Raw genomic sequence first — 26,700 nt, 5'->3', positions numbered from 1 at the left:
CACTAAGATTCCATGCCAAGTTTTCTCATATAGTTGGTTCCGTGTGAATACTTTATGTTGCATTTCATTGTCTATATCATTCAGTCAGTGTTATTCTATAACATCTCTCCCCCATCTCCACCACCATTCTTCATTCTCGGGATTTTCCTAGTTATTCTTGCCTTTGTTTTGTTCCAGGTGTATTTTAGAATCAACTGGCCTAACTAAAGTTTTGAGTTTGTGTTTTTATTGATGATATATTAAACTTTTAATAACTGGAAAAAACTGATGTCTTTAAAATGCTGAATCATTGTAGCCATGAAAAAAGTATGTATGTCTTTTTATTTGTCCTAGTCTAATTGTGAGTGGTAGTGTTTTAAGGCTATCTGTCTAGTGATTATGCATATTTTTGTTGTATTTATCCCTAGATATTTTATCATATTGTTGCTGTTATAAGTGTGATCTTCACTTCCATTATATATTCAAACAGGTTATTGTTTATATTTTTGTGGAGACTTGATTTTTCTATGTTTTACATCCTATTGTACTGAATCCTTTCACTGTGTTAGCTTATGACTTGTTCTTGTAGGTTGTCTAGATATACTGTCATATCATCTGTGTATATACAGTTTTCCTTCTCTCCAATTCATCTAATTCTTTTTCTCTTGACTGTTATGTAGCTGTGCCTTCTACATTTAGTGAAAACATTTGTGGTATGTCCCTGTTGAATAAGTTATTGGCTTTTGATATATATGTTTAATATCATTGATAGAAAGTGTTCACCAATTCCTGTATTAATTGTTTTTATTAGGAGTATTGAATTTTTTTGAATGTCCTTTTCAGCATCTGTGGAAATGAATATGAGTTTTCTTATTAAATTTATGTATTGAATATAGCCCTGGATGATGTGGCTCAGTGGGTTGAGCTCCAGCCTGCATCAAATGGTTGCCAGGTTGATTCCCAGTCAGAGTAAATACGTGGGCTACAGGCGCAAAGCCCTGTTCGGGGGTGTACAAGAGGCAACTGATTGATCTTGCACACATCAGTGTTTCTCTCCCTCTCTTCCCTTCTGTCTAAAAAATAAATAAAATCTTTTTTAAATTATGAGTATAGTGAATTACATGAATTTAAAAACTTATATTGAATCATCCTTTCATTCCTGAAACACATACTCTTTGGTCATGGTTGATTTTGTTTGCTAAAATTTTATTTAATATTTTTACATTGATATTTACCAGTGATGTTGGTTTGTGTTTTTTGTAGAAATTATCAGATCTTATTCTCATTGTTATTTTGCTCCCTAAAAATGACTTTGAAAAATTTATTTTGTTTTTATGGTCTGGAACTATTTAAATAGTTTTGAGGTTGACTCATTTGTACTCATGGGAGTTTACCTTGAGAGGTAATTGAGTTAAAACACAGAGAGTTTATTTTTGTGTGTGGTGTAAGAAGGCGGTCACTTTCATTTTTCTGCATGTATCTGTCCAGTTTTCCCAACACCATTTATTGAATAAACTGTGTTTAGCCCACTGTATGTGCTTGTTTCCTCTTTCAAATATCAGTTGGCTATAAAGCTGTGGGTTCATTTCCGGGTTCTCTAGTCTCTTCCATTGATCTGTGTGTGTGTGTGTCTGTATGCCAGTACCATGCTGTTTTGATTACTATAGTCTTACAGTATAGTTTGATATTAGGTAGTGTGATTTTTCCAACTTAGTTCTTCTTTCTCAAGATTGTTGTTGCTATTCCAGGCCTTTTGTGGTTCCATACTAATTTTTGAAATGTTAGTTTTAGTTCTGTGAAATATGCCATTGGTAATATGTTGATAGAAATTATATTGAATGTATACATGCATAGATTACTTTGGGTAGTATGGACATTTTAATGGTGATAATTCTTTCTGTCTGTGAACATGGTATGTGCTTCCACTTATTTGTATATTCTTCAATTTCTTTCTTCAGTGTCTTATAATTTTCCAAATACAGGTCTTTTACATCCTTGACTAGATTTATTCCTAGGTTATTTTTTTTTCTTTTTAAAGGAAACATGAATGGGATTGTTACCTTAATTTCCCTTTGATAGTTCATTTTGACATATAAAAATGCAACAGAGTTCTGGATATTAATTTTGCATCCTGCTACTTTATGGATTCATTTATTACTTTTAGTAGTTTCTTGTAGAATCTTTGGGGTTCTCTATGTGCAGTATCATATCATTTGCAAGCAAAAACAATTTTACTTCTTCCTTTCCAATTTGGATGCCTTTTATTTCTTGTTTTCATCTGATTGCTATAGCTAGGAATTCCAGTACTATGTTGAATGAGAGAGGTAAAAGCAGATATTCCTGTTTTGTTTCTGATCTTAAGAGGAATATTTATAGTTTTTGCCCATTGAGAATGATGCTAGCAGTGGGTTTGTCACATATGGCCTTTATTATATGGAGATATGTTCCTCTGTTCCCACTTTGCTGGAAGTTTTCTTTTTTATCATAAATGGATGTTGGGTTTTTTCAAATGCTTTTTTTTTCTTCAACTATTCTAAGATCGTGTGGTTTTTATCCTTCATTCTGTCTATGTGCTATATCACATTTATCGATATGCACATATTGTACTAAACTTGCATCCCAGGGAAAAACTCATGTGTTCATGTTGTATGATCTTTTTGATGTATTGCTGAATTTGGTTTGCTAATATTTTGTTGACAATTTTAGCATCTATGTCTATTAGTGATACTGGCCTATAATTTTATAGGGTTTTTTGTAGTGTTTATATCTTGGAATTAGGAATGCTGGACTAATAAAGTGAGTTTGGGGTCTTCCCTCCTCTTGAGTTTTTTGGAATAGTTTGAGAAAGAGAGATGTTATTTTTTTTCTTGGAATGTTCAGTAAAATTCACCTTTGAGGCCATCTGGTCCAGGGCTTTTGACTGGTGGGAGTTTCCTGATTACTGCTTCAGTATCACTAGGTGTAATCTGTCTATTCATATTCTCTGATTCTTCCATGATTTAGTTTTGAAAGATAGTAGAATATATTTTTAGGAATTTGTACTTTTTGTCCAGGTTATCCAATTTGTTGGCATATAGTTGTTAGTAATAACTTTCTTACAGTCCTTTGTATATTTTTACTGTTAGTGTTATTTCTCCTCTTTCATTTCTGATTTTATTTATTTGGATCCTCTTTCTTTTTTTCTTGTGAATCAGGTTAAAGGTTTGAAAGTCTTGTTTATCATTTCAAGAACTAGCTGTTGGATTCATTGATCATGTGTATTTTTTTTTTTTTTGAGAATGTATTTCTTTTTTTTGTTTGTTTGTTTTTTTGTTTTTGCCCTGATTATATTTCCTTCCTTCTACTCACTTTGGGCTTGGTCTTTTGTTCTTCTTCAAGTTCCTTTAAGTATAAAGTTAGACTGTTTATTTGAGCTTTTTCTTGTTTCGTGAGATAGGCATATAATGATTTTCATTTTAGGATTGCTTTCTCTTTGCCTCGCAGATTTTGGGTTGTTGTGTTCTCATTTTCATTTGCTTCAAGGTATCTTTTTTTTTTAAATTAATTAATAGGATTTATTTTGTCTGAATTTACTATTTTCATTATATAACAAAGAGTTTGAATTTAGGTATTGTATCCTCTCTTCAAAAGAGTTTGCAAAAATCCTGCTTGATACAAAGTAAGCTTAAGAGAGTTCAAACAATTTAGTATATATTTTACACAATAAAAAGTGGGTGAAGATGAACATTTGACTGTTCTAGTCATATTTTCCTCATAGATTTTAGGACCTTCTGTATTACACATCATGTAATAGAAATTATAGACATTTCTTTCGAGTATGTTTATCTGTTTTTTTTATTTAATCTCTTTAAAAAAGTTTTGTTGTTTTTTGGTTATTGTTGTGCAATTATTGTTTTCCCCCATTTCCCCCCATTCCTCTGCCCTACCCTACCCATGCCCCATATCCCCCATTCCATCCTCCCACCCCAACATTGTCTTTGTCCTTGGGTCCTTTATATGTGTTCCTTGACTTGATCCTTCCCCTTCTTTACCCAGTTATACCCCTCATACCTCCCCTCTGGTACTGTCAGTTTGTTCTTTATTTCCATGTTTCTGGTTATATTTTGCTTGCTTTTTTTTGTTGTTGTTGATTAGGTTACACTTACAGGTGAGACCATATGATATTTGTCTTTCCCAGCCTGGCTTATTTCAGTTAGCATAACACTCTCCAGTTCCATCCATGCTGTGATGAAGGGTAGGAGTTCCTTCTTTCTTGATGTGTGTAGTATTCCATCATGTAAATGTACCAGAGATTTTTGATCCACTCATTTCCTGATGGGCTCTTAGACTATTTCCAGGACTAGGCTATTGTAAATAGTGCTGCTAAACATACAGGTGCATAGGTTCTTTTGAACTGGTGTTTCAGGATTCGTAGGGTATAACGTAATCACTGGAATTGCCAAGTCAAAATGTAGTTCCATTTTTGGGTTTTTTGAGGAAATTCCATACCGTTTTCCACAGTGGCTGCACCTGTCTGCATTCTTACCACCAGTGTACTGGGGATCCATTTTCTCCACAACTTTGTAGGCATTTGTTTGTTGATTTCCTTATAATGGCCATTCTGACCAGTGTAAAGTAGTGTCTCATTGTGGTTCTAATTTTTCTCTCTCTGATATCTAGTGAGGCTGAACATTCTTTAACATGGGCCCTCTGTATTTCCTTCTTAAATAAGTGTCTGTTCAGGTCCTTTGCCCATTTTTTAATTGGATTGTTTGTCTTTCTAGTGTGGAGTTGTGTGAGTTCTTTATGTATTTTGGAGATCAAACCCTTGTCTGAGATACCATAGGCAAGTATATTTTCCATACTGTTGGTTCCCTCTTTATTTTACTGATGTTTTCTTTAGCCATGCAGAAGCTTTTTAATTTGATGTGTTCCCATTTATTTATTCTTTCCATTATATCCCTTGCTCTAAGGGACGTATCGGTGAAAACACTGCCGCATGGAATATCTGAAATTTTCCTGCCTATGTTCACCTCTAGGACTTTCAAGGTGTCACAACTTATAAGTCTTTTATTCATCTTGAGTTTATTTTGGTGTATGATGTAAGTTGGTGTCGAGCTTCATTTTTTTTGTATGTAGCTGTCCAGATCTCGCAATCTCATTTGTCAAAGAGGCTATTTTTACTCCATTTTATGCCCCTGCCCCTCTGTCAAATATTGATTGACCATAGAAACATGTTTTCTTTTCCCTGGGCTTGCTATTCTGTTTCATTGATCCATGTGTCTGTTTCTATGCCAGTACCAGACTGTTTTGATTACAGTAGCCTGGTAATATAGTTTGATATCAGGTATTGTGATCCTTCCTACTTTGTTCTTCTTTCTCAGAATTGCTGAGGCTATTCGGGGTCATTGAGGTTCCACATACATTTTTGAAATGTTTTTCCTGTATCTGCGAAATGTCATTGGTATTTTAATAGGGATGGTGTTGAATCTGTACATTGTTTTGGGTAGTGTGGACATTTTGAGGATGTTAATTCTTCCCAGCCGTGAACATGGCATATGCTTCTATTTATTTTTGTCTTCCTTAATTTCATTCTTTAGTGTTCTGTAGTTTTTTATATGCAGATCTTTTAGCTCCTTGGTTAAGTTTATTCCCAGGTAGTTTATTTTTCTTGTTACTATAGGAAATGGGACTTTTTTGTTTAATTTATGCTTCTGATATTTCACTGTTGGTGTATAAAGATCTATTCTATTTCTGAATATTGACTTTGTATCCCGCTGTTTTGCCAAATTCAGTTTTTAGGTCAAGTAGTTCTAGGGTTTTCTGTGTATACTATCATGTCATCTGCAAACAAAGACAGTTTTACTTCTCCCTTTCCAGTTTGGATGGCTTTTATTTCATTTTCTTCTCTAATCTCTGTGGCTAGAATTTCAATACTATGTTGAATAGAAGTGGTGAAAGCGGGTACCCTTGTCTTGTTCCTGAATGTTGGGGGAAAGCTCTAAGTTTTTTCCCATTGATTATGATGTTGGCTGTAGGTTTCTCATATATGGCCCTTATTCTGTTGGGGAATGCTTCCTCTATTCCCACTTTGCTGAGTGTTTTTATCATAAATGGGTGCTTTATATTATCAAATGCTTTTTCCACATCTGTTGATATGATCATGTAATTTTTGTCTTTTGTTTATGTGGTATTTTATGTTTATTGATTTGCAAGTATTGAACCATCCTTGCATCCCTGGGATGAATACCACTTGATCATTGTGCATGATCTTGTTAATGTATTGCTGGATGCAGTTTGCCAATGTTCTTTTGAGGATTTTCGCTTCTTTGTTCATCAGTGACATTGGCCTTTTCTTTCTTTGTTTTGTCTTTTTTTGGCTGTGGGATTAGGATGATGCTGGCCTCATAAAAAGACTTTGGGAGATTTCCTTCTTCTTGAAGTTTTTGGAGTAGTTTGAGAAGGGTAGGGTTTAGCTCTTCCTTAAATGTTTTGCAAAATTCTCCTGTGAAACCATCTGGTCCAGGTCTTTTGTGTGCCAGGAGTTTTTTGATTACTGCTTCAGTTTCACTAGATGTTATTGGTCTGTTCAGGCTTCCTGCTTCTTCATTCAATTTTGGGACATGATATTTCTCTAGAAATTGGTCCATTCCACTCAGGTTTTCAAATTTCTTGGCATATTTTTGTTCATAGTAATTTCGTACAGTCCTTTGTATCTCTGTGGGAATAGTTTTAATCTCTCCTTTCATTTCTGATTGTATTTATTTGGGTCCTCTCTCTTCTCTTTTTGAGGAGTCTGGTTAAAGGCTTGTCACTTTGGTTTGTCTTTTCAAAGAACCAGCTCCTGGATCTATTGATCCTTTGAATTTTTTGTTTAGTCTCTATGTCACTTAATTCTGCTCTGATCTTGGTTACTTCCTTCCTTGCACTCACTCTGGGCATGGTTTCTTGTTGGTGCTCCAGTTATTGTAGATGTAGTGTTAGGTTGTTTATTTGAAATGTTTCTGTATTTTCTGGGTAGGCCTATATTGCTATGAATGTCCCTTTCAGGATAGCCTTTGCTATGTCCCATATGTTTGGGACTGTTCTGTGTTCATTTTCATGTGTTTACAGAAACTTTTTGATTTCTTCCTTGATCTCATTATTAACCCATTCATTGTTTAATAGCATGCTGTTTTGTCTCCGTGAGATTGAACGTTTTTTAATTTTCTCCCTGAATTTGGTTTCTAGTTTTAGGGCTTTGTGATCTGAGAAAATGCTGGATATAATTTCAATTTTCTCAAATTTGTGGAGGCTTGTTTTGTATCCTATCATGTGGCCTATCTTTGAAAATGTTCCATATGCATTTGAAAAGAATGTGGAATTTGTTTCTTTGGGATGAAAGGTTGTATATATATCTTTTAAGTCCATTTAATCTAGGGCACTGTTCAATGCCACAATATCCTTGTTGATAATTTGTTTGGAAGATCTATCCATTTTTGATAGTGGGGTGTTAAAATCCCCTAGTATAAGTGTGTTGCTTTTCGTATCTTTCTTGAAGTCCTTCAGTATTTTCCTTATATATTTGGGTGGTCCTATGTTGGTTGTATGTAAGTTTATAATGTTTATGTCTTCATGATGGATTCTTCCCTTGAGTATTTTGAAGTGTCCTTCTGTGTCTCTTACTGTGGCCTTTGTTTTGAAATCTATTTTGTCTGATGTAAGTATTGCTACCACGGCTTATTTTTTCCTTTCTACTTGTTCGGAATATTTTTCCTAACCCTTCACTTTCAGTAAGTATAGGTCTTTTGTTCTGAAGTAGGTCTCTTGTAAGCAGCATAAGTGCAGGTCATGTTTTCTTTTCCATTCAGGTACCATATTTCTTAATTGGAGCATATAATCCATTAACATTTAAGGTTGTTATTGATAGACTCTTACACATTTTTCCCCATTGTACCTATGTTCTTCCATCTCTCACTCTTTTTATTCCTTTTCTTAAAGCAGTCCCTTTAGCATCTCTTGTACTGCTTGTTTGGTGGAGGTGTATTCTTTTAGCCATCTTTTGTCTGGAAAACTCCCGATTTTCCTTCCATTTTAATTGAGAACTTTGCTGGGTAGAGTATTCTTGTTTGCAGGTTTCTGGTTTTTATTACTTGGAATATTTCTTGCCACTCCCTTCTGGTTTGTAGTGTCTGTGTTGAGATATCAGCTGCTTGCCTTATCAGAGCTCCCATGTATGTCACTATCTGTTTCTCCCTTGCTGCCTTTAAGATTCTCTTTGTCCTTAAAAATTGGCATTTTAATTATGATGTATCTTGGAGTGGCCCTCTTTGGGTTTATCATGATTGTGACCCTCTCTGTTTCCTGAACTTGCATGCCTTTTCCCCTTCCAGGTTAGGGAACTTTTCTCTATATGTTTTCTGTCCCTTCCTCCATTTCTTCTCCTTCTGGTATTGTTGTGATTTAAAATTTGTTGTATTTCATGCTGTCCTGAACTTCTTTAAGCTATCGTCATACTTTTTGCATCTTTTTTCATTGTGCTGCTCTACCTGGTATTTATTTCTTTCTACCTTGTCTACCAGCTCACTAATTTGGTTTGCTGTTTCATTCAGCCTGCTTATAATTCCTTATAATGTAGGTTTTCTTTCGTATACTGTATTCTTCATTTCTTCCTGGTTCTTGTTGATAGTTTCTATTTCTTTTTTCATACTGTTGTAGTTCCCACTCAGTTCCTTATAGTTGTCATTGAGTTACTTGCACATCCTTATACCCATTCTTTTGAATTCTATGTCTGATGATTTGCTTGCTTCCATTTCATTTAGCTCTTTTACTGGCGATTCTCCCATTCCTTTCAATTGAAGGTTCTTTCTTTGTCTCCCAATGTTATGTGAATCTCTCTGTTTGTTTTTGTTTTTCAGATGCTCTCCTTTGTCAGATGTCATCATGACTTGGCCTTCTGTGGTAGGAGTTTTGTGGGAGTCAGTGGTATGGTCTCTTTGATCTCCTTGTCCGATGTTCTTGGGTTACCCTTTCTTCCATTTGTGTTGGCTCTCTTATTGTACTTGGGCTGTACTTGTTGGAGGTTTCTTTGTTGATGGGTTCTCCTCTCCATCAGGCTTACCGGTAGTCCCACCTTATCTTGTGTGCTGTTGTACAGGTATTTGTTAACAAGGCAGTATTACCAGAAAACCAAACGCACGCCAGCAAAATGAACCCCCTATCACATCAGCATTGTCAACTGCAGTTGAGCTAAGCCTAATAAAGGTGAAGGGAGATTGTGGATATAAGATATGACAAAAGGAATATAAGATGACTGAAAGAGGGGAAAATGTTACTGAGTCATAAGAGGAAGGAGATTTGATAAATACTGAGACAGAACTGATATGAAGAAAAGGAGAGAACACAATTTAAAATGTAAGTAAAACATGAAAGGGCAATGTGAACAATAGGGTAAGAAGAGGGAAGAGTATATTATGAAATTTGAAGTGAAATTGAAAAGGTACTGGACCAATGGGAGCAAAATTGCAGAAAAACCACAGCAGGGTCAATAGCAATCACATGAAGAATGAAGTTTAATAAAGGTGGAATGGGAGTAAGAATATTGTATAAAAGTGAAAAGTGATTGTGAGTTGTCTACGGTAAAGAAATAATTTTGAGAGGTTGGAGGAAGCAGACTAATAGTAAAGTCCAGGTTAAGCAGGGGTAGGAATAAAAGAAAACAATGAAATAAAATTCTTCACTCAACTGATCACGGGCATGGGGAAAGCAAAGTAGAGTAAGATGGGGAGAATATTATATGGGATTTAAAGGGCAAACAAATAATGAACAAATAGGAATTCCACTGGAGAAGTACAACAGTAATTGTGGTATTTTACCCAAGTAGCTACTGTTTATAAAAGGTGGAAAAGAAATAAAACTCTTATAAGAGGGGGAAAAGAATGTGAACTGACTTAAAAAAGAAGAGCGCTATTCGAGGTTAGATGGAGGAGAAATAGCGAGAGTAAGAAATAAAGCTTTGCATACGTAGTGTGAGAGTAAAGAAAGTTTATACCAATAGTATTAAAGCTCAGGAAAAATGCAAAATGGATTAAGGCCAGGGAAGGGTGCTATAGGATTTGGAATAACAATAATATGATTAATATATAATCTGAATAAAAAGAATAAAAAAATAAAAGACCAAGGATCATGTGGTATTTGGAATATGAGTGAAGTGAAAGAAGAAAAACTAAAATGCAATATGAAAGAGAGAATAATAAAGAAACAAAAGAAACAATAAAAATAAACAAACCAAGAAACTAAATAGACCAAAAAAAGGAAAGAAAAAATTAAGTTCTGATAAGAAAAAGGTGAAATTTTTCTCAGGTGTTGGTGTTCGTTCACCTTCTGGCCTCTTTCTGGATCTGTCTCTGGTTTTCTCTCAGCTCAGGTTCTTACTGTCTTACTCTTAAAAAAAAAAGGAAAAAGAAAAAAAAGCCCCCTTGTGCCCAGCAGGTTTTGCAGAACTTCTCGGTTCCTGCAGGCAGTGGTGGACTCAGCTTTGTTTTTTCTTTCCTGTCCTTTGGCAAGTATGGGGGCTCAGTCTAGTCTACAGTGATCACAGGTGTCCAGTTTCCAGCCCATGCCCCCAGAGTTCACACTCTCCCCTCTGCACAGTTGTGCCAAGCTGGTGCCAATAAGACACCTCGTTTTGCACTCCTTTGATCAATCCATGAGGTGCACTTAGTAGTAGCAAATTGCCCCCACACTCCTCCCTCTTTGTTGGCTGCGCTGCTGCTCACGCAAAGTCCCTGCACAGTGCACCTCAGTCCCCCTTTTTAAAAAAAGTCTCTTTGGGTGCTGCTGCCGCTCAGGGCCACTGCCCAGCTTTCCACACACTCCAATTCTCTGGCAAGTCCAGAGTCCATCTAGGTCACAGCCAGTTGTGACTCACCTCTTCTCTCAGCTTTAGGTGCCACCAGGATCCCCCAAACTCTGGCACTGTCCAGCCAGCAACCACCACCCCAGCGTGTGTACACCACAAGTTGTGTGTTTGCTTGTTGCCTTTTTTTCTACCCAGCAACTTTATGCACTCAGATCTCTCCTTTCATGGGTGTGGGATTCCTCTGCCCTGAGAGGGGAAGGAGCTGCTAGTCTACTATCACTGCCTGGCTCTCCCTCCAGTGTCCCCGTGCCAGCTGCCCTGTCTGGCATCAGGCACAGGGACCTTCTCCATCTGCCTATAAAACCTCTTAACCACCTGCTTTGAAGTGTCCTCTGCACGCTTTGTCTTCCAAATTCGATGTCAGCTAGGGTTCTGTTGCCTGTTCACTTTGTTTTTTGGAAGATCCGCTAAGTGTGCCATTTGGGTGCACAGCAAGTGGGCTCATCTCCTACCTATTTCACCACTGTCTTCTAAGACCTTTTTAATTTCACAAGGTGTCTTTTGATTTTTAATTTGATCCTATGGTTAATTCATTCATTATTTAATAACATGTTATTTAGCTTCCATGACTTTGTGTATTTTTTCAGTCCTCATGATTGATTACTAGTGTCATAGCATTATGGTCAGAGAAGATGCTTGATATGATTTCAGTCTTTTTATATATGTATTTATCTATTTATTTTTGTTTCATAAATTACTTTATTGTTGTTCAATTACAGTTGTCTGAATTTTCTCCCTACTACTTCCCCCCACCCCATTCAAGCACCCCTTTCCTCCCTTTCTTCCACCCTCCCCCTTGGTTTTGTTCAGTCTTCTTAAATTTGTTAAGACTTGTACTGAATTGTAACATGTGTTCTATTCTAGAAAATGCTCCATGTGTACTTGAAAACAGTGTATATTCTGCTGCTTTGGGATGAAATGTTCTGAAAATATGAATTAAATCCATTTGATCTAGTGTGTCATTTAAGGCCATTGTCTACTTGATTATCTGTCTGCATGATCTATACATTGAAGTTAATGGGATAAGTGTTCTAGGAACCCATCTGTATCAGTGTACTAGCTGTGTTCGACTTCAGTGTTTTGTTTTGTTTTGTTTTGTTGAAGACCTTTTAATGTATTTGCCCATTTCATAGTAGGTGATTCACCAGCACACCTGTCCACACTGTTCTAAGTGTTCAGCAGTTTTTGACCAAAAATGGAATGACCCCCGTGCCTTACCCTACCTATTCACCTGATCTTGTCCCAAGCAAATTTTTTTTTTGTTTCCCCAAAGGAATAAAGTCCTCAAACAGAAAGGTTTTGCCAATGTGGAAGAGGCGAAACAAAAAATAGCAGTAGCACTAAAAGGTCATCAAATCAGTGAGTTCAAAAACTATTTTGAACAGCAGAAAAAAGTCTCAATAGGTTTATTGCATCAAATGGAGAGTACTTTGGTGGTGAATGAAGTTTAAACATGTAAAGATAAATACACAATTTTTTTATAAATAAATCCTGGTTTTTGGGTGTTCCCCCCCATATTATTTATTTCAGATATTGCATTCTGAACAGATGACTATTTTTCTGTGGTTTCTATGTGTTTTTTCATACTGTTGAGCACCCTTATAATCATTACTCTAAATTTTATATTGATAAATTGCTTGCTTCCATTTCATTTAGTTCTTCTGGAGAATTCTCTTGTTCTTACTTTTGAGGACTATTTCTTTTTCTTCCTATTTTGGTTTCCCCATTGTGTTTGTTTTTATGTGTTAGGCAGGAATGCAAAAACTCTGTTGCAGCCCTATATCAAATGCTGACTGACCCTGGGCAACCTTTTTGGAACTATTAGCAATTGACACGTTGTGTGGCTCCCTCTGCTGGGCCTGGGTATGTGTAAAAAGATCCAACCTGTGTACCAAGGCTGACTTTCATGAGCACCAGGGTTTGGAGAGGGTCACCTATAGTCTCAAATCTCTCAAAGATCTACCTTCACCTACCAGCTTTCTGTTAGGTTAGGCAGTGAAAGTGCCTCCATCAGTACCACTCAGCAGAGCTTAAACTCCACAGGGATTCCTGCAGGTGGGACTATTGCTTACCCTCAGGCTGATGCAACTTGGAAGGGAGAGTTCTGACTGAGGAAGTTGGCTCTGGGCAACATGGGGAATGACTCAGCACTGGGATCCTGATGGCTGACCCTTCAGCTTTCTCCCCAGAGCCTCCTACCCCAGACTCTTCTCACATTGCTCTAGTCTGTTCTGACTTTCCTCAGCTGGATCCCAAGGTAAGTGGCTGCAAACAAAATTTTGTGTGCTCTCTGTGTCTCTAGCCATCTCTCTAGCAGACAAAAAACCCACTGCTTTTCACAGACAGATGTTATTTGGGTTCTTTCCTAGTTCTGGTGCTCTTAGCTGTGGTGCCCAGCTTGGAGTTTAGATCCCACAATTCTCAGGTGGACCACCTCCCCCTAGCCACTGAAATATCCCTCTGGAACTTTATGTGTTGCCTGTGGGAGCCTCGGCAACCATCTCATACCTCTCCGATTCCTGCCGATCTTAATGTAGTCGTTGGTTATAAGGCTTTCCTCCAGGTATTGTTCAGATGATTATTCATGATGATTTTTCTATAATTGAGTTGTAATTCCACTTTGGTCCTGGGAGGTGGTTAGTATATAGCTTCCATCTGCTCTGCTGCCACCTTGGGTCCCTTAGTATATGTTCTTAGAAAAATTGTTTCATGTAAGTTTTCAGTTTTATTTGGATAAAGTTATGCAAGTTAAAGAACCAATTTGTATATTTATTTGTTAGTTCTGTTTTTTTCTAAATCATTAATACCTTCTTTCTTTCTTTTTTTATTTTGGTTTACATTTTTTCTCCTGATCCTATAAGTTGGATATTTACTTCATTTATTTTTATTATTTTATTTGTATTGGTATAATATTAAATGACTTGAATTTTTCTTGGGGCTCTATTTCAAGTTGCATTCCTTAGATTCTGACTTCCCTTGTTTTCCTTATTGTTCTTTTTGTTTTTAGTTATCCTGTGATTTTTATCAATATTTTCATTTGAACCAGAGTTATTTAATTTAAAACATTTGCAGGTGAAACAGCTTTTTGGATCCACTTTGTTGTTAGTTTTAGTTGTATTGCACTGTGATTGGATGATTTTGTTTGCATTATTTTTTCATGGCTTGTACTGTGGCTATTCCATGTACACTTGATAAGAAGCTATATTGTGTGTGTGAGAGCAATATTTGCTAAATAATGATAATATAAACCATATTATGCTCTTTAGAGCTTATTTTTCATTCATTTGCTTGAGAGTGGTGTGTTAAAAAGTTACCTGTTGTTAACTGAATGTTTCTCTATGCATCTTCCTGGTTTTTCTGTCTTGTAAAGAGATGGTTGCTCTGATAAATAGCACATAAATATTTGTAAATGTTTCATCTTCATTTGGAATTGTTGCCTTCAGGATTATAAAAATCTTTTTTTTTATTTCATTTAGTGCTTTTTATTCACTACCATCCTTTTCACCAATATTTCTGAATCATCTCATGGAGGAATTCATCTTCCAGTAGATTCTTTGTAAACAGCTTGCATCTATAATGTTTCCTGAGTTTTTACATAACAAAAGCTGCTTTTCTGTGGTTTTACAAGATGCACAACTTGGCTGGATATAAAATCCTTGACTCACACTTTTTTTTAGTTCCAATGAAAAGAAATCTCTCAGTTTGGCTTTGTATGGTTGTCTCTTTTTGATTAGATTAAAGTTAAGCATATTAGCAAAAATATTATATAGGTGATAGTGCTCTTCTCAGTGTATTATATTACATCAGAAGGCACATGATATCTATCCTGAGTTGGATTTTTTTTCCCATTTCAGGTAGACTTTATTTTATAGAGCAGTTTTGAGTAACAGCAAAACCGAAGAAAAAGTACAGGTAGTTCCCAAATATACCCACTGACATGTGTGCAGAGTATCCCCTACTGTCAGTATCCACTCAGAGTACTGCATTTGTTATAATCGATGAACCCATATTGACATATCATCATCATCCAAAATCCGTGGTTTATGCTAGTGTTCATTTTTGGTTTTATATAATCTGTAGGTTTTTTGATGTTTGTTGGCAAGTATCCAAAATTATATTGGGTTCGCCAGAAAGTTCATTTGTTTTTTTGTTTAATATGGCTCTAGTAGCACTTAGCTGTCTTTAACTTACTGGAAACAATTTTGTTAGATCATATTGTCTGCATGAGACATGATGCATAAATGGGTGTGTTGTCATAATGAAGCTACCAATCACCAGTTGCCCATAGCTGCAGCCTTCTGAATCATCAAAATAGTTTCTGTGGAGGAATGTTCAAACTTAAGATAAAATTTGATGCAGCTTCATTGCTCTGCTCACTCAGTCATTTTGAAGCCACACAGTACACATGTTCACTCAACAGCATCTTCTGCCCCACTGACTATAGTACAGTGAGGTCATCACTGTTCATGCATGCACATTCCATTCTACTTTCCTTGGCTGCCAGCTTACATCAATGATGTGCAAACCATTCTCATTATATTAACAATGATTGGAATTTTTCTGGACAGATCTTGTATATACAAGGCATGGTGCACTACTGTATTCACTGTAAAATTATATTAGATACAAAAAAATGTTTAAGGTTATGCCATTCATCAGTTTTTGATTCTGGATAGCAACCTGATATGGGCTATACTGTAATGAGCTTAAAGCGATACGTCTTGATAAATCTGTATTTTTATAGTATAGGAATTGGGACTAGCAGGAATTATCTCCTGATACATAGAAATAATTTTCAAATATTATAAAAACCACTACTGTGTTCACACCATTGTGCTTTCACACCTTTATGAAATGATACTGTTTTTACTTAAATGATTTTTAGACCCTTCTCTCAGAGAAAATAAGAAGACAGATGATTTTAAATGTGTTGAAAACCTTACCTTCATAAACCAGAAGGATCTAGAAAACAACTGTTGGGATATTTGTCTAATACCAGCCAAGCTGTCTCAGAATTAACTGTGACTACTACCGGTATTTCTTTTTATGCTTAGCGTAACTGCATAGCATAATTATTTAAGTTTTTTGGAGGAATTTCTGTTTCAGTTAAAATTTCAATTAAAACATATATTTCTGAAAAACGTACTTTTTATTTAATCAGCACAATCTGTTTTCATGTTTTATATATCTTAATTTTTAAAATGTGAAAGTGCTACAAGGTTCTTAAACTTACATCTGTGTGACATTTTTAAATTAGAAATCTATTATTTTAAAGTTTCCCATTTTGATTGATAAAGACCAATGCTTTTTCAATTTATTTTATATTCATACTTAGTGTTTTAATATATAACTTTATTTTGACTTGTAGTGTATGCAGAGAATATTTCCAAAATGGTGGGAAGAAAAAAGCACTTGAAAAAGATAAAAAAAGAACAGTACTTGCCACTAAGACCACTCCAGCCTTAAATACACATGAGTCTTCTAAACTTGAAGGTCATTCAACCAACCTCAGCTTTACAAATTCTGAAATTATAACTGAGTAAGTATACTTTTTCTAATTTCAATTACTAACATTATCCTGGGTAGCTGTGTTATTATTATAAAATAGTGTGATGGTTTACCAAATAGTGTGCAGTATGCTTGCTCCTCTGGTAATATGTTAGCCTGATAAATGCAGATATGTAATATTATGAGGTAGAATACCAGCATAAAATTTTAAAGGATATCTGGAAAACTAGAGGTTCTATAATATAGATTGTCCTCACCAAAAATGAGAAAGAATAGTTTATTAAATGTTTTAATAATTATTCTTATGGTAACACAAAGAATCAAAATAGGAAAATCTAATCAAATTACGTTTACTTTAATGTTGCTGTCCACTAAGAAATCACAAATAAGGAATGGTGAAAGGTTAGTAATAGAACCAATTGCCATGATTTTACTATTCATAGGAAAATCTACCTGGTAGTAATCAAAGTATGTGTGTAGTAGGTACAGATTTTATTTAATGAGTATATTATTGTTTTTCTAGTTTTATTGAGATATAATTAATGTGTAATGTTATGTAAGTTAAAGGTGTACAACATAATGATTCAGTATGTGTATATGTTGTGAAATGATTACCACAATAAGTTAACATCCATCACCTCAAATAGTTAACATTCCTTACCTCACATAATTATAAATTTTTCCCCTATGATGAGAACTTTTAAGGTCTACTGTCTTAGCAGCTTTCAAATATGTAATACAGTGTTATTAACTATAGTCATCATGTTTTACAATATATCCTCAGAACTTATTTATCTTATAACTGAAAGTTTGTGCCTTTCACTACCCTCTCGCTACACTCGCCATCCCTGCCTCTGGCATCCACAGGTCTGATCACTGTTTCTTTGAGTTTGATATTTTTAGATTCCACAAGAAAGTGAGATCACTCAGTATTTGTCTCTCTCTGTCTGACTTACTTCACTTAGCATAGTGCCTTCAGGGTTCATGCATGTTGTTGCAAATGCAGGATTTCCTTCTTTTAATGGCTAAATAATATTCTGTTTTGTATATATACATATAAGTATATGAGTATTACAATCCAGTTAATATTAGTAGTGTTAAAATTATATATACACCCTTGTACCAGAATACATTTGTGGTTTCAAATTATATTTTATTAATCTTTTAAAAATGCTAAACTTGAGTAATTCTAAAAACATTCTTTGAAAGCTAACCATGAAAATAAAGTTAAAGTAACCTCTTAAAGCAATTTCAAGTCTGTAGATATTAACAAAATTACCTTTGATTTTATTTTAATTTTATACCATATTGAGAATATTATCTAGTTATAAGAAACTTCATTTAAAAAATAACATACCTTTGATTAGTTCGGTAGGAAAAGATAACACATCTTTACCTCTATTTAAAGGTTACTACAAGGCTTACAAAGCATAATGACTGACTAAACATCCTATAACTTGAGCATTATGAATTTTTTTAAAACGTTGACTAGTGTAAGAAATTATATTGCTATCAAAAATAGGTACATGTGGAAAATGTCAACCATAGAATTTCTGTACAGCTCTTTTTTTTAGTCTCGTTTCATTCTTGAGATTACCTTCTTTATTTAGTCATTATATTTTCCTTTAATTCTTTTAAACACAGTTTTGTTAATTCTTTGAATATTTTTATAATAGCTGATGTGCAGTCTGCTACACCAACATTTGGTCTCTTTTTGAGTCTATTTCTATTCACTGCTATTTTTTCTTCAGTGCAGACCATACTTTACTGTTGCATGTCTGATACTGTTGCATACTTTCTGTTGCATACTTTACTGTTGCATACTTTCTGTTGCATACTTTACTGTTACATACTTTCTTTGCATGTCTCATGATTTTTTGTTGAAAACTATTTAATATATTTTTGTTGGTGAATATATTTTTTTTTAGTCATTTGCCTGGACTTAATCTGTGGGATCTATCTCCCTTGTAGTTTATATGTTACCATCTTTTTTTTTACTTTTTGGTTAGTTTTTCTGGGGTTCATATCTGTGTTTAGCATGGCTTTAGTGGTCAGTGATAAGACAGGTTGTGCTGAAACACCTGTGGAGCCAGTAAGGCTTCTACCCTCTGCCATCAGATGTGTGTTGACTTGGGAGTATACATAAAATCCAAGCTGTTTTCAAGTTGGCCTCACATTTTACTTTCTACTAGGCCCTTTTGTGTATCCCACAAGTTTGTTTAGCCTCCCAGTCAACAAAGGCTGTGTAGGGAGCTTATGTAGCCCTTCTATGCATCTCTCATTTCCAGAATCTTTTTGTTAAATTTCTAATTAGTCCTTCAGTCTATATAGTTCAACTCTACCAAAACTGCAACCTAAGGCTAGCATAGCTGCTGTCCTTTCCTGTGTGTTTTCTGACAAGTTTGCTATTTTTACTGTCAGTGCTCTATTAGAGTTTTTCACACTTGGTCCCAGTCAGCTTTGCCTCTTCCAGTAGTCAAGCTGTTGGTTTTTTATAGCCAGGCTTGTCCTTTGTGAACTTCCATAACAACAGAGCAGGGGTGGAGCTGGTGGGAGTTGCTTCAGGCAAGGGCACCACAAATTCCCAAGCTCAGTTCAGATGGTTTTCATAAAAATACACTTCTCAACTTAATTGCCCCAGGATGGTTGTATTTGAGGACTGTGTTCAGTTTTATAGTTGTTTCTTGAGAAGTTGGATTTGCTAACCTCTCCCCTACCATAGGCAAGAAATTCCTGTTTCTAGTTTCATTTTAAAGGAGAAGAATTAGTTTGGTTATTTAAGCAGTTAAAGAAAAGTGTCCAAATATAATTGTTATAGGTCATGTTTTACTTGGGATTAAACATTGAAATAACTTAGCCTAGAATGGTTAGACTTAGGTTTTCTTCATTTCTGAAAACTCTGGACTTTTTTATATAGCATCTGGCCCTAACGTGTGTGTAAACTTATTTCTCCTACTCCACCTACCATTCTTATAACTTGTATTGTAGTCATATGAAACTAATTAAGTTCCTCCAGTGGTACATGCTAGTTCTCACATTTTGACAATTGCAAGTGCTATATATCCTTTTCTTGATAAACTGTTGCTATATTATATTAGGCTATATGTGAACCATCTTTTCTTTATAGAACTTGAACTTCTCAAAAGAATTGATACCAGTATTAAGCTTTTTTATACCTCTACTGTAGTACTTACATTGTATTAAAATTACTCTTGTATATTTTTCTGACTACAAATGAAATAAGATGACAGCATGAAAAATATGTTTGTAGAGAAAATTAGAGATATAAAAAATCATTATTCAATTATTACATTTAGGAAGATTTTTAGTCTTTTTAGTAGGCATTCTTTTTCAACAGTAGAGATTATGTAGTATAAAGAACTTTGTGAACTCCTCCCATGAAATATAATGTTCCTTTTAAAGCATTATATTTCGTAATAAAAATCTACTATATGTATCCTGAATACAAAATAATACTCGGTTTTTCCAAAGAGAATCTGCCCTCCCTTCCTACCACTATCTTCGTTTTAGAGAGGTAGATATATTAATCAAAATTAAGATGTTTGCTCTATTTATTTATAAATATCATTATATGAAAGATATGTAATCCTTACTATCTAATTCTGTTTGACTTTGAGTAGCAAGTTTAAATAGGAAGGGTTATCTTTTTCTCAGCCTTACTTCAAAATATCTATTTAAGTCATTTTGATTTCTGGGTTTAGATAGTGAAGGCTCACATAGCATAGCATAAATACATTTTTTTTCACTTACATTTTACGAAAACCAAATAATAAAGCCAAAAGTTTATTACTACTGGAGTTACTTTTTAAGTCATTCATGTCTCATAATTGAGATGTGATACATTTTGAATCTGTATATAATGTGATTGTTGGAAATTTTATCCAAAGCACCAATTACCACCCATTCCTTCTAACAGTAGTATAGCTGTGTCCTGACCCTTTTACATCTTGTATCTATATAATTGTAATTGATGTAAAATAAGTATTACTTTGTGACCTAAAAATTATTTCTATTTTTCAAAACAGTCAACAAATAGACCACATTCTGGGCCACAAAATACATCCACTGGGTGTCTTGGAACACATTCCCTATGGGTGGGAAAGTACTACTACATTAGAAAAGAAGAAAGATTTAAAATCAATAATATAAATTTCTCCCTTAGGAAACTAGAAAAATAAGAGCAAATTATCTCCATAATAAGCAGAAGGAAAGAAAGAAAAATTAAAGCAGAAATCAGTGATGCTGAACATAGGAAAACAATAGAGGAAGTCATTGAAACCAAAAACTAACCATGAAGAGGGCCATTACTACTGATCCAGTAGGCAGGAACATTCTGAATAACTCTCTGCCTACAAACTTGATAACTTAGACAAAATGTAAATTCCTTGAAAGAAGCCACCTATCAAAATTCATACAAGGAGAACTAGATAATTTGAATAGTTCTACATTTATTAAAGAATAATGAATAGCCTTTCAAAGCAGAAAGTACCCAGCCCTGCTGGTTTCACAAGGTAGATCTACCAAATATTTAAAGAAGAAATACCAATTCCCTACAGTCTGTTCCACAATATAGGATTAGAGGCAACACATCCTAAATTATTCTTTGAGACCAGAGGAATGTAGTGTAAGATGCTGAACCAGTCTTCTTCTTTTTCAATCTAAAAAAATTTATGTGTTTGACTAGTGGTATAAATATGATTAGATAATGACTATGTTATCATCTGTTTTGGAGGGAGGTTAAGTTATGACCTTTTGCATGTGATGTAACAAATCTGAGGCTAGAGGAGACTGGAGAATTTAGTTGTCTCATGATGTTGCTTTTGAATATGATCACTATTTTTAAAAACTTGTCAGTTAAAATCGTAAAGGTATAATTCTCTGTATAATTACTAAATCAGTACTAAATATCTGCTTTTTGCGGGGTGAGTGGGGCAGGTTCATTAAGTGGTCATCATTTTAAGTCACTTAAAGGTAGCATTAGTTTTTCCTGAATAGTACTTTTTTATTCAAACTAATTGAGAGGGCTTGATACTGTAGAAACTTTTTAAGAACTCAAATATAATGCCCTCTCTTTTGAAGGATAATATGGTAGAAAGAATCTTGTTATATATATGTTATTCTTCTGTTGGACCTGTACCAGGTTGTTTACTTTCTAACAGTTGTTTTATCTCAGCATTAAACCTTTTTGTAGCCCTGGCTGGCGTAGCTCAGTGGATTGAGCGTGGGCTGGGAACCAAAGTGTCCCAGGTTCGATTCCCAGCCAGGGTACATTCCTGGGTTGCAGGCCATAACCCCCAGCAACCGCACATTGATGTTTCTCTCTCTCTCTCTCTCTCTCTCTCTCTCTCTCTCTCTCTCTCTCTCTCTCTCTCTCTCTCTCCCCCACCCCCTCCCTTCCCTCCCTAAAAATGGATGAATAAAATCTTTGGGGGGGGGGGGAACCTTTTTCTACTTGAATTTTTTCCCAAAAGTGGATTTCAGGGTTGAAGAATATAAATGACTCAAGGTAGTTCTGAATATTACTGAATGATTTTCCTGAAAAATAATACTAATTCCAATACCTCTAGCATTGTAAGTGCCCATTTTCACAAAATTCACCAGCATCGAGTTTTCTCATTTTTTCATTCTTTATTAAATATGTAGATTAAAATTGCATCCCATTGTATAAATATCCATTTCTAACACATAAAACAAAACAATAGAGAGGTAATTTTTAAATACAAGAGAGGAAAATCATATGAAATCAGGTAAATACAATTTATTCCGTGATATTTTAGTACTGGTCATGGCTGAAAAGTGACACACATACTCTCATAATACTTTACAAAACCCATGATAAACATAGGTATTTGGTCATTGGATCTTTCCTGCAGAGCCTGGACTTTGGCCACAGAATCCGTTTTATGTAGCACTTTAAGAAACCATCACCAATTAGTGTGAGAAAAGAAACTCCTCTGCCATATATGTCCATTACCCCTGCTATAAACCTTGCTAGGACCACAATTTTGACTAAGCAGGTGAGCCATAGCTGTGAATGGGATCATATTATCTTCTTTTTTTTTGAGAACTGTCTGTGTCATTTGCTCACTTAATTATTGGGATATTAAGTGTTCATCAATTTGTATAAGGTCTTTAGTACTCAGGATATTACTTGATATTTATAGTTATTGGCATAGGGGCTTAACACATGCTTCATGGGTGGAAGGGCAAATCTATATATAGATGGAAAGAAGGAAAAACATATTTAGGACAGTATGATTATATTTTTATAATCACCTGCTTGATTAGTAGTGGAATAAAGGGGAGAAGGAAGAGGAGGTGGTGGCACTGAGAGAAAGAAAAGACTATTAGTTGGTCACTGCCCGTCTGAGAGTCTTACTATAGGTCTTACCTCCACTCTACCTTTGATATAAGATGCAGGGCATATTCTTAAAAGGTTTGTGACGGAGAAAGGAATATAATAATGATGACAGATATGGCTAATAAAAAAAGACTAATGAGACATATTTTTATTTCATTCCCAACCCCTGACCCTCTCCCCTTTTGCAATCATCAGTTTGTTCTATGTATCTATGGGTCTCTCAGTATTATTTATTCATTTACTTTGTGTGGTTTTTTTATTTTTTTGAGATTTCATGTATAAGTGGGATTATATAGTATTTTTTGTCTGACACATCTCACCTAGCATAATTAGCCCTGTAGCTCCATCTGTGTTGTTGGAAATGGCAAGATTTCATTTTTTTATTAATGGTTACTATTCCACTATATATACATACCACATCTTTTTTATTATATCTTATTTATTATGCTAGTACAGTTGTCCCAATCTTACCCTCTTTGCCCTCCTCCATTGCAGCACCTACAGCTCCCTCAGTCAATCCCCACACCATTGTTCATGTCCATGGGTCATACGTATAAGTTCTTTGGCTACTCCATTGCCTATAGCATACTTTACATCCCATGGCTATTCTCTAACTACCAATTTCTACTTCTTAATTCCCGTACCTCTTCACCCATTCCCCCACAGCCCTCTCTAGTCTGGCACCCTTCAAAACACTATCTGTATCCACGATTCTTCTTCTTTGCTTAGTTGTTTTTTAGATTCAGTTGTTGATAGATTTGTATCTATTGGCATTTTATTGTTCATAATTTTGATCTTCTTTTTCTTAAATAAGTCCCTTTAACATTTCCTATAATAATGGTTGGTGATGATGAACTCCTTTAGTTTTTTCTTGTCTAGGAAGCTCTTTATCTGCCCTTTGATTCTAAATGATAGCTTTGCCGGGTAGAGCAATCTTGGTGTAGGTCCCTGCTTTTCATGACTTTGAATGTTTCTTGCCTATCCGTTCTAGCCTGCAAAGTTTGTTTTGAGAAATCAGCTGACAGTCTTATGGGAACTCCCCTGTAGGTAACTAACTGCTTTTCTCTTGTTGCTTTTAAGATTCTCTCTTTATCTTTAACCTTTGGCATTTTTTATTATGATGTGACTTAGAGTGGGCTTCCTTGTATCCATCTTGTTTGGTGGTCTGTGTTTCTTGGACTTGCATGTCTATTTCCTTCACCAAATTAGGGAGGTGTTTTTTTTTCCATTATTTTTTCAAGTAGATTTCCAATTTCTTGCTCTTTCCCTTCTCCTTATGGCACCTCTATGATGCAAATGTGGGACCTCTCAAAGCCTCTTCTTGAAGAGGCTCCTTACACTATCCTCATTTTTTTCTGGATTCTTCTTATTATTCTTATTGGTTGTTTTTGCTTCCTTATATTCTGAATTGTTGATTTGGTTCTCTGCTTCAGCCACTCTACTGTTGTTTTCCTGTAAATTGTTCTTTATTTCAATTAGTTTCTTTGTTTCTGAAGGGATCTTTTTTATGCTGTTGAGGTCCTCACTAAGTTCCTTGAGCATCCAGTGTTATGAAACCAGTGTTTTGAACTCTGAATCTGATATATTGCTTGTCTCCATTTTGTTTAGTTCTTTTTCTGGAGTTTTGATCTGTTCTTTCATTCAAGCCATGTTTCTTTGTCTCCTCATTTTGGCAGCCTTACTGTATTTGTTTCTATGTATTAGGTAGACAAGCTATGACTCCCTGTCTTGGTAGCATGGCCTAATGTAGATGTCCTGTATGGTCCAGTAGCACAGCCTCCCCTGTCACCCAAGTTGGGCACTCAAAGAGCACTGCTGTGCTCCTGGCCAGGCAGGCCCTGGAGCACTCCATGAGGGGCACCAGGATTGTTCCCAGACCATTTATTCTCCAAGACCCACCAAGCCAGGAAATCCAGCCCCTCCCTTCCCCTCAGCTGACCAAACCAGCAAGGGAGAGGGAAAGCAAGGAGTGTGGCATTTCCTGTACTCTCCACTTTTTAAAGGTGGCCCCCAGGTTCCCCTGCTTTGTGGAAATAGATAGGAGGAATGTCCCTTCATCTAAGCACCTTCCTAGCCCAACACATGCATCCTACATACTTTCTGTTGGGTCATGCAGTGTTACTCCAGTTGTCAGGGCAACACACCCTGGTTCACATATGCTCCCTGCATCTTTTGCTCATGTGCAGTCCAAGGCATTTCCAACCCTCACCCCCCAATTTTGGTGGGTGTCCCTATTACGGTATCATTTATATAGGTTTTGTTTTCATTTTGTTGATGTTTCCCTTCACTGTGAAGAAGCTTTTTAGTGTAATGTAGTCCTTATTGTTTATTTTTTCTTATGTTTTCCTTGCTGAAGGAGATATGTCCAAAAATATATTCCTAAGAGCTCTGTCAAATAGTTTACTACCTATGTTTTCTTCTAGAAGTTTTATAGTTTCAGTTTTATAGATTCAAATATATATGTCTTAAATCCATTTTGACTTTACTTCTGTATATGGTGTGAAAAAATGGTACCGCTTCATTTTTTGTATATCCATCCAATGTTGCCAACACCACATATTGAAAAGACTGTCTTTACCTCATTGCATTTTTTTTGCCTTTTGTAGATTAATTGACTATGTATGTGTGGGTTTATTTCTGGGCTCTCTGTTTTATTGATATGTGTGTCTGTTTTTATTGTAGCTTTGTAGTGTAGTTTCAATATCAGGGAGCGTGATACCTCCCACTTTGTTCTTTCTCAAAATTTCTTGGGTAATTTAGGGTCTTTTGTGGTTCCATATAAATTTTAGGAGTACTTGTTCTGTTCTGAGAATAATGCTATTGGTATTTAATAGGGATTGTGTTGAATTTGTATGTTACTTTAGATAGTAAGGACATTTTCTCCCTGCTTTAATCCTCAATCAAGAATATATATCCATTGATTTTAGAGGAAGGGGCAGGGAAAGAGAAAAAGAGACATCATTGTGAGAGGGAAACATCAATGGGTTACCTTTTTTATGTGCCTGAACCAGGGAGTGAACCCAAAACCTAGGTACATGCCCCGACTGGGGATTGAACCTGCAACCTCTTGGCTACAGGATGATGCTGCAACCAACTGATCCACCCAGTACAAACATTATAACAAAATTAACCCTCCAATCCGAACAAGGGATACCCTTACATTTATTTGTAGCAATTTATTTAGTTTTCACAATTTTGTATTTTTCCCAGTTTTCTTCCTGTAGTTGTTTTCTAATTTTATTTGCTTGATATGATTTTATTGTTTTCTCAAAAAAACATTTTATGGGTAATGACAATGAGTGCCGTACATAATGATTTTCAGTTTAGGATATATGTATGCCTAGTATTCTTTTTTTCAGAATAACTTCATTGGAATTGAATGATTTTTAAACTTTTCTTAAATCTCAAATGCATTATATCATTAAAATAGAATTTGCAACATATAATTTTAAAAGTTTTATGATGAATTTGATTATTTGCTTCATTGTGAAGAACTCCCTATCTCACATTCATTTCCAAGATCCTTTGTTTGTTTGGATTTTTAAAATATTATTTAAATAAAATTCTTCCTCAAAGAAATGCTTATTCATTCTACATGATTCAGTGAACCTTTTTTGTGAACTATTTCTTTTAGTTTCAATAAAAGAAACTAAAAGAGACAAAAAAAAAAACACCAGAAAAGCAATTCTGTTGTCTCTTATGTATATAATTAATCTGTTCACATTTTTTGTAAAAAAAAAAAGAAATTAAAATGAACTTTATTACTTTTGTTTTTTTAATTATTTGGGTTAACATTTGTTAAAAACATTATATAAGGTTCAGGTGTGCAACTTTATAATCCATTATCTGTATATTCCATTATTTGCTTATAACAGGGCAGCTTTGTGTCTGGTTGCTTGTTGCCATGTATCCACATAACATGAAATTTGTGGGGAAGGAATAGGTTTTTATT

At 35.2% G+C, this 26,700-nt stretch overlaps 1 protein-coding gene and 1 long non-coding RNA gene across 2 annotated transcripts in view; one reads left to right on the top strand and one right to left on the bottom strand.

Moving 5' to 3' along the window:
- BMT2 (base methyltransferase of 25S rRNA 2 homolog) overlaps window positions 1–26,700 on the top strand; it is a 186,671-nt gene that overhangs the window by 35,500 nt on the left and 124,471 nt on the right. Inside the window, 1 exon segment of the mRNA XM_028525200.2 lies at window positions 16,227–16,397. Within this exon segment, the coding sequence (XP_028381001.2) occupies window positions 16,227–16,397 (171 nt within the window).
- On the bottom strand, window positions 18,354–22,038 carry LOC118497141. Its single transcript, XR_004899682.1, has 2 exons — window positions 21,830–22,038; window positions 18,354–21,568 (listed from the first exon to the last, which is right to left on the bottom strand). It is a non-coding gene; the product is annotated as an uncharacterized LOC118497141 (long non-coding RNA).

Source organism: Phyllostomus discolor, chromosome 10, assembly GCF_004126475.2.
Source record: "Phyllostomus discolor isolate MPI-MPIP mPhyDis1 chromosome 10, mPhyDis1.pri.v3, whole genome shotgun sequence".
Lineage (NCBI taxonomy): Eukaryota > Metazoa > Chordata > Mammalia > Chiroptera > Phyllostomidae > Phyllostomus > Phyllostomus discolor.
The sequence above is the reverse complement of the archived record's forward strand: the minus strand, read 5'-3'. Positions and strand labels throughout refer to the sequence as shown.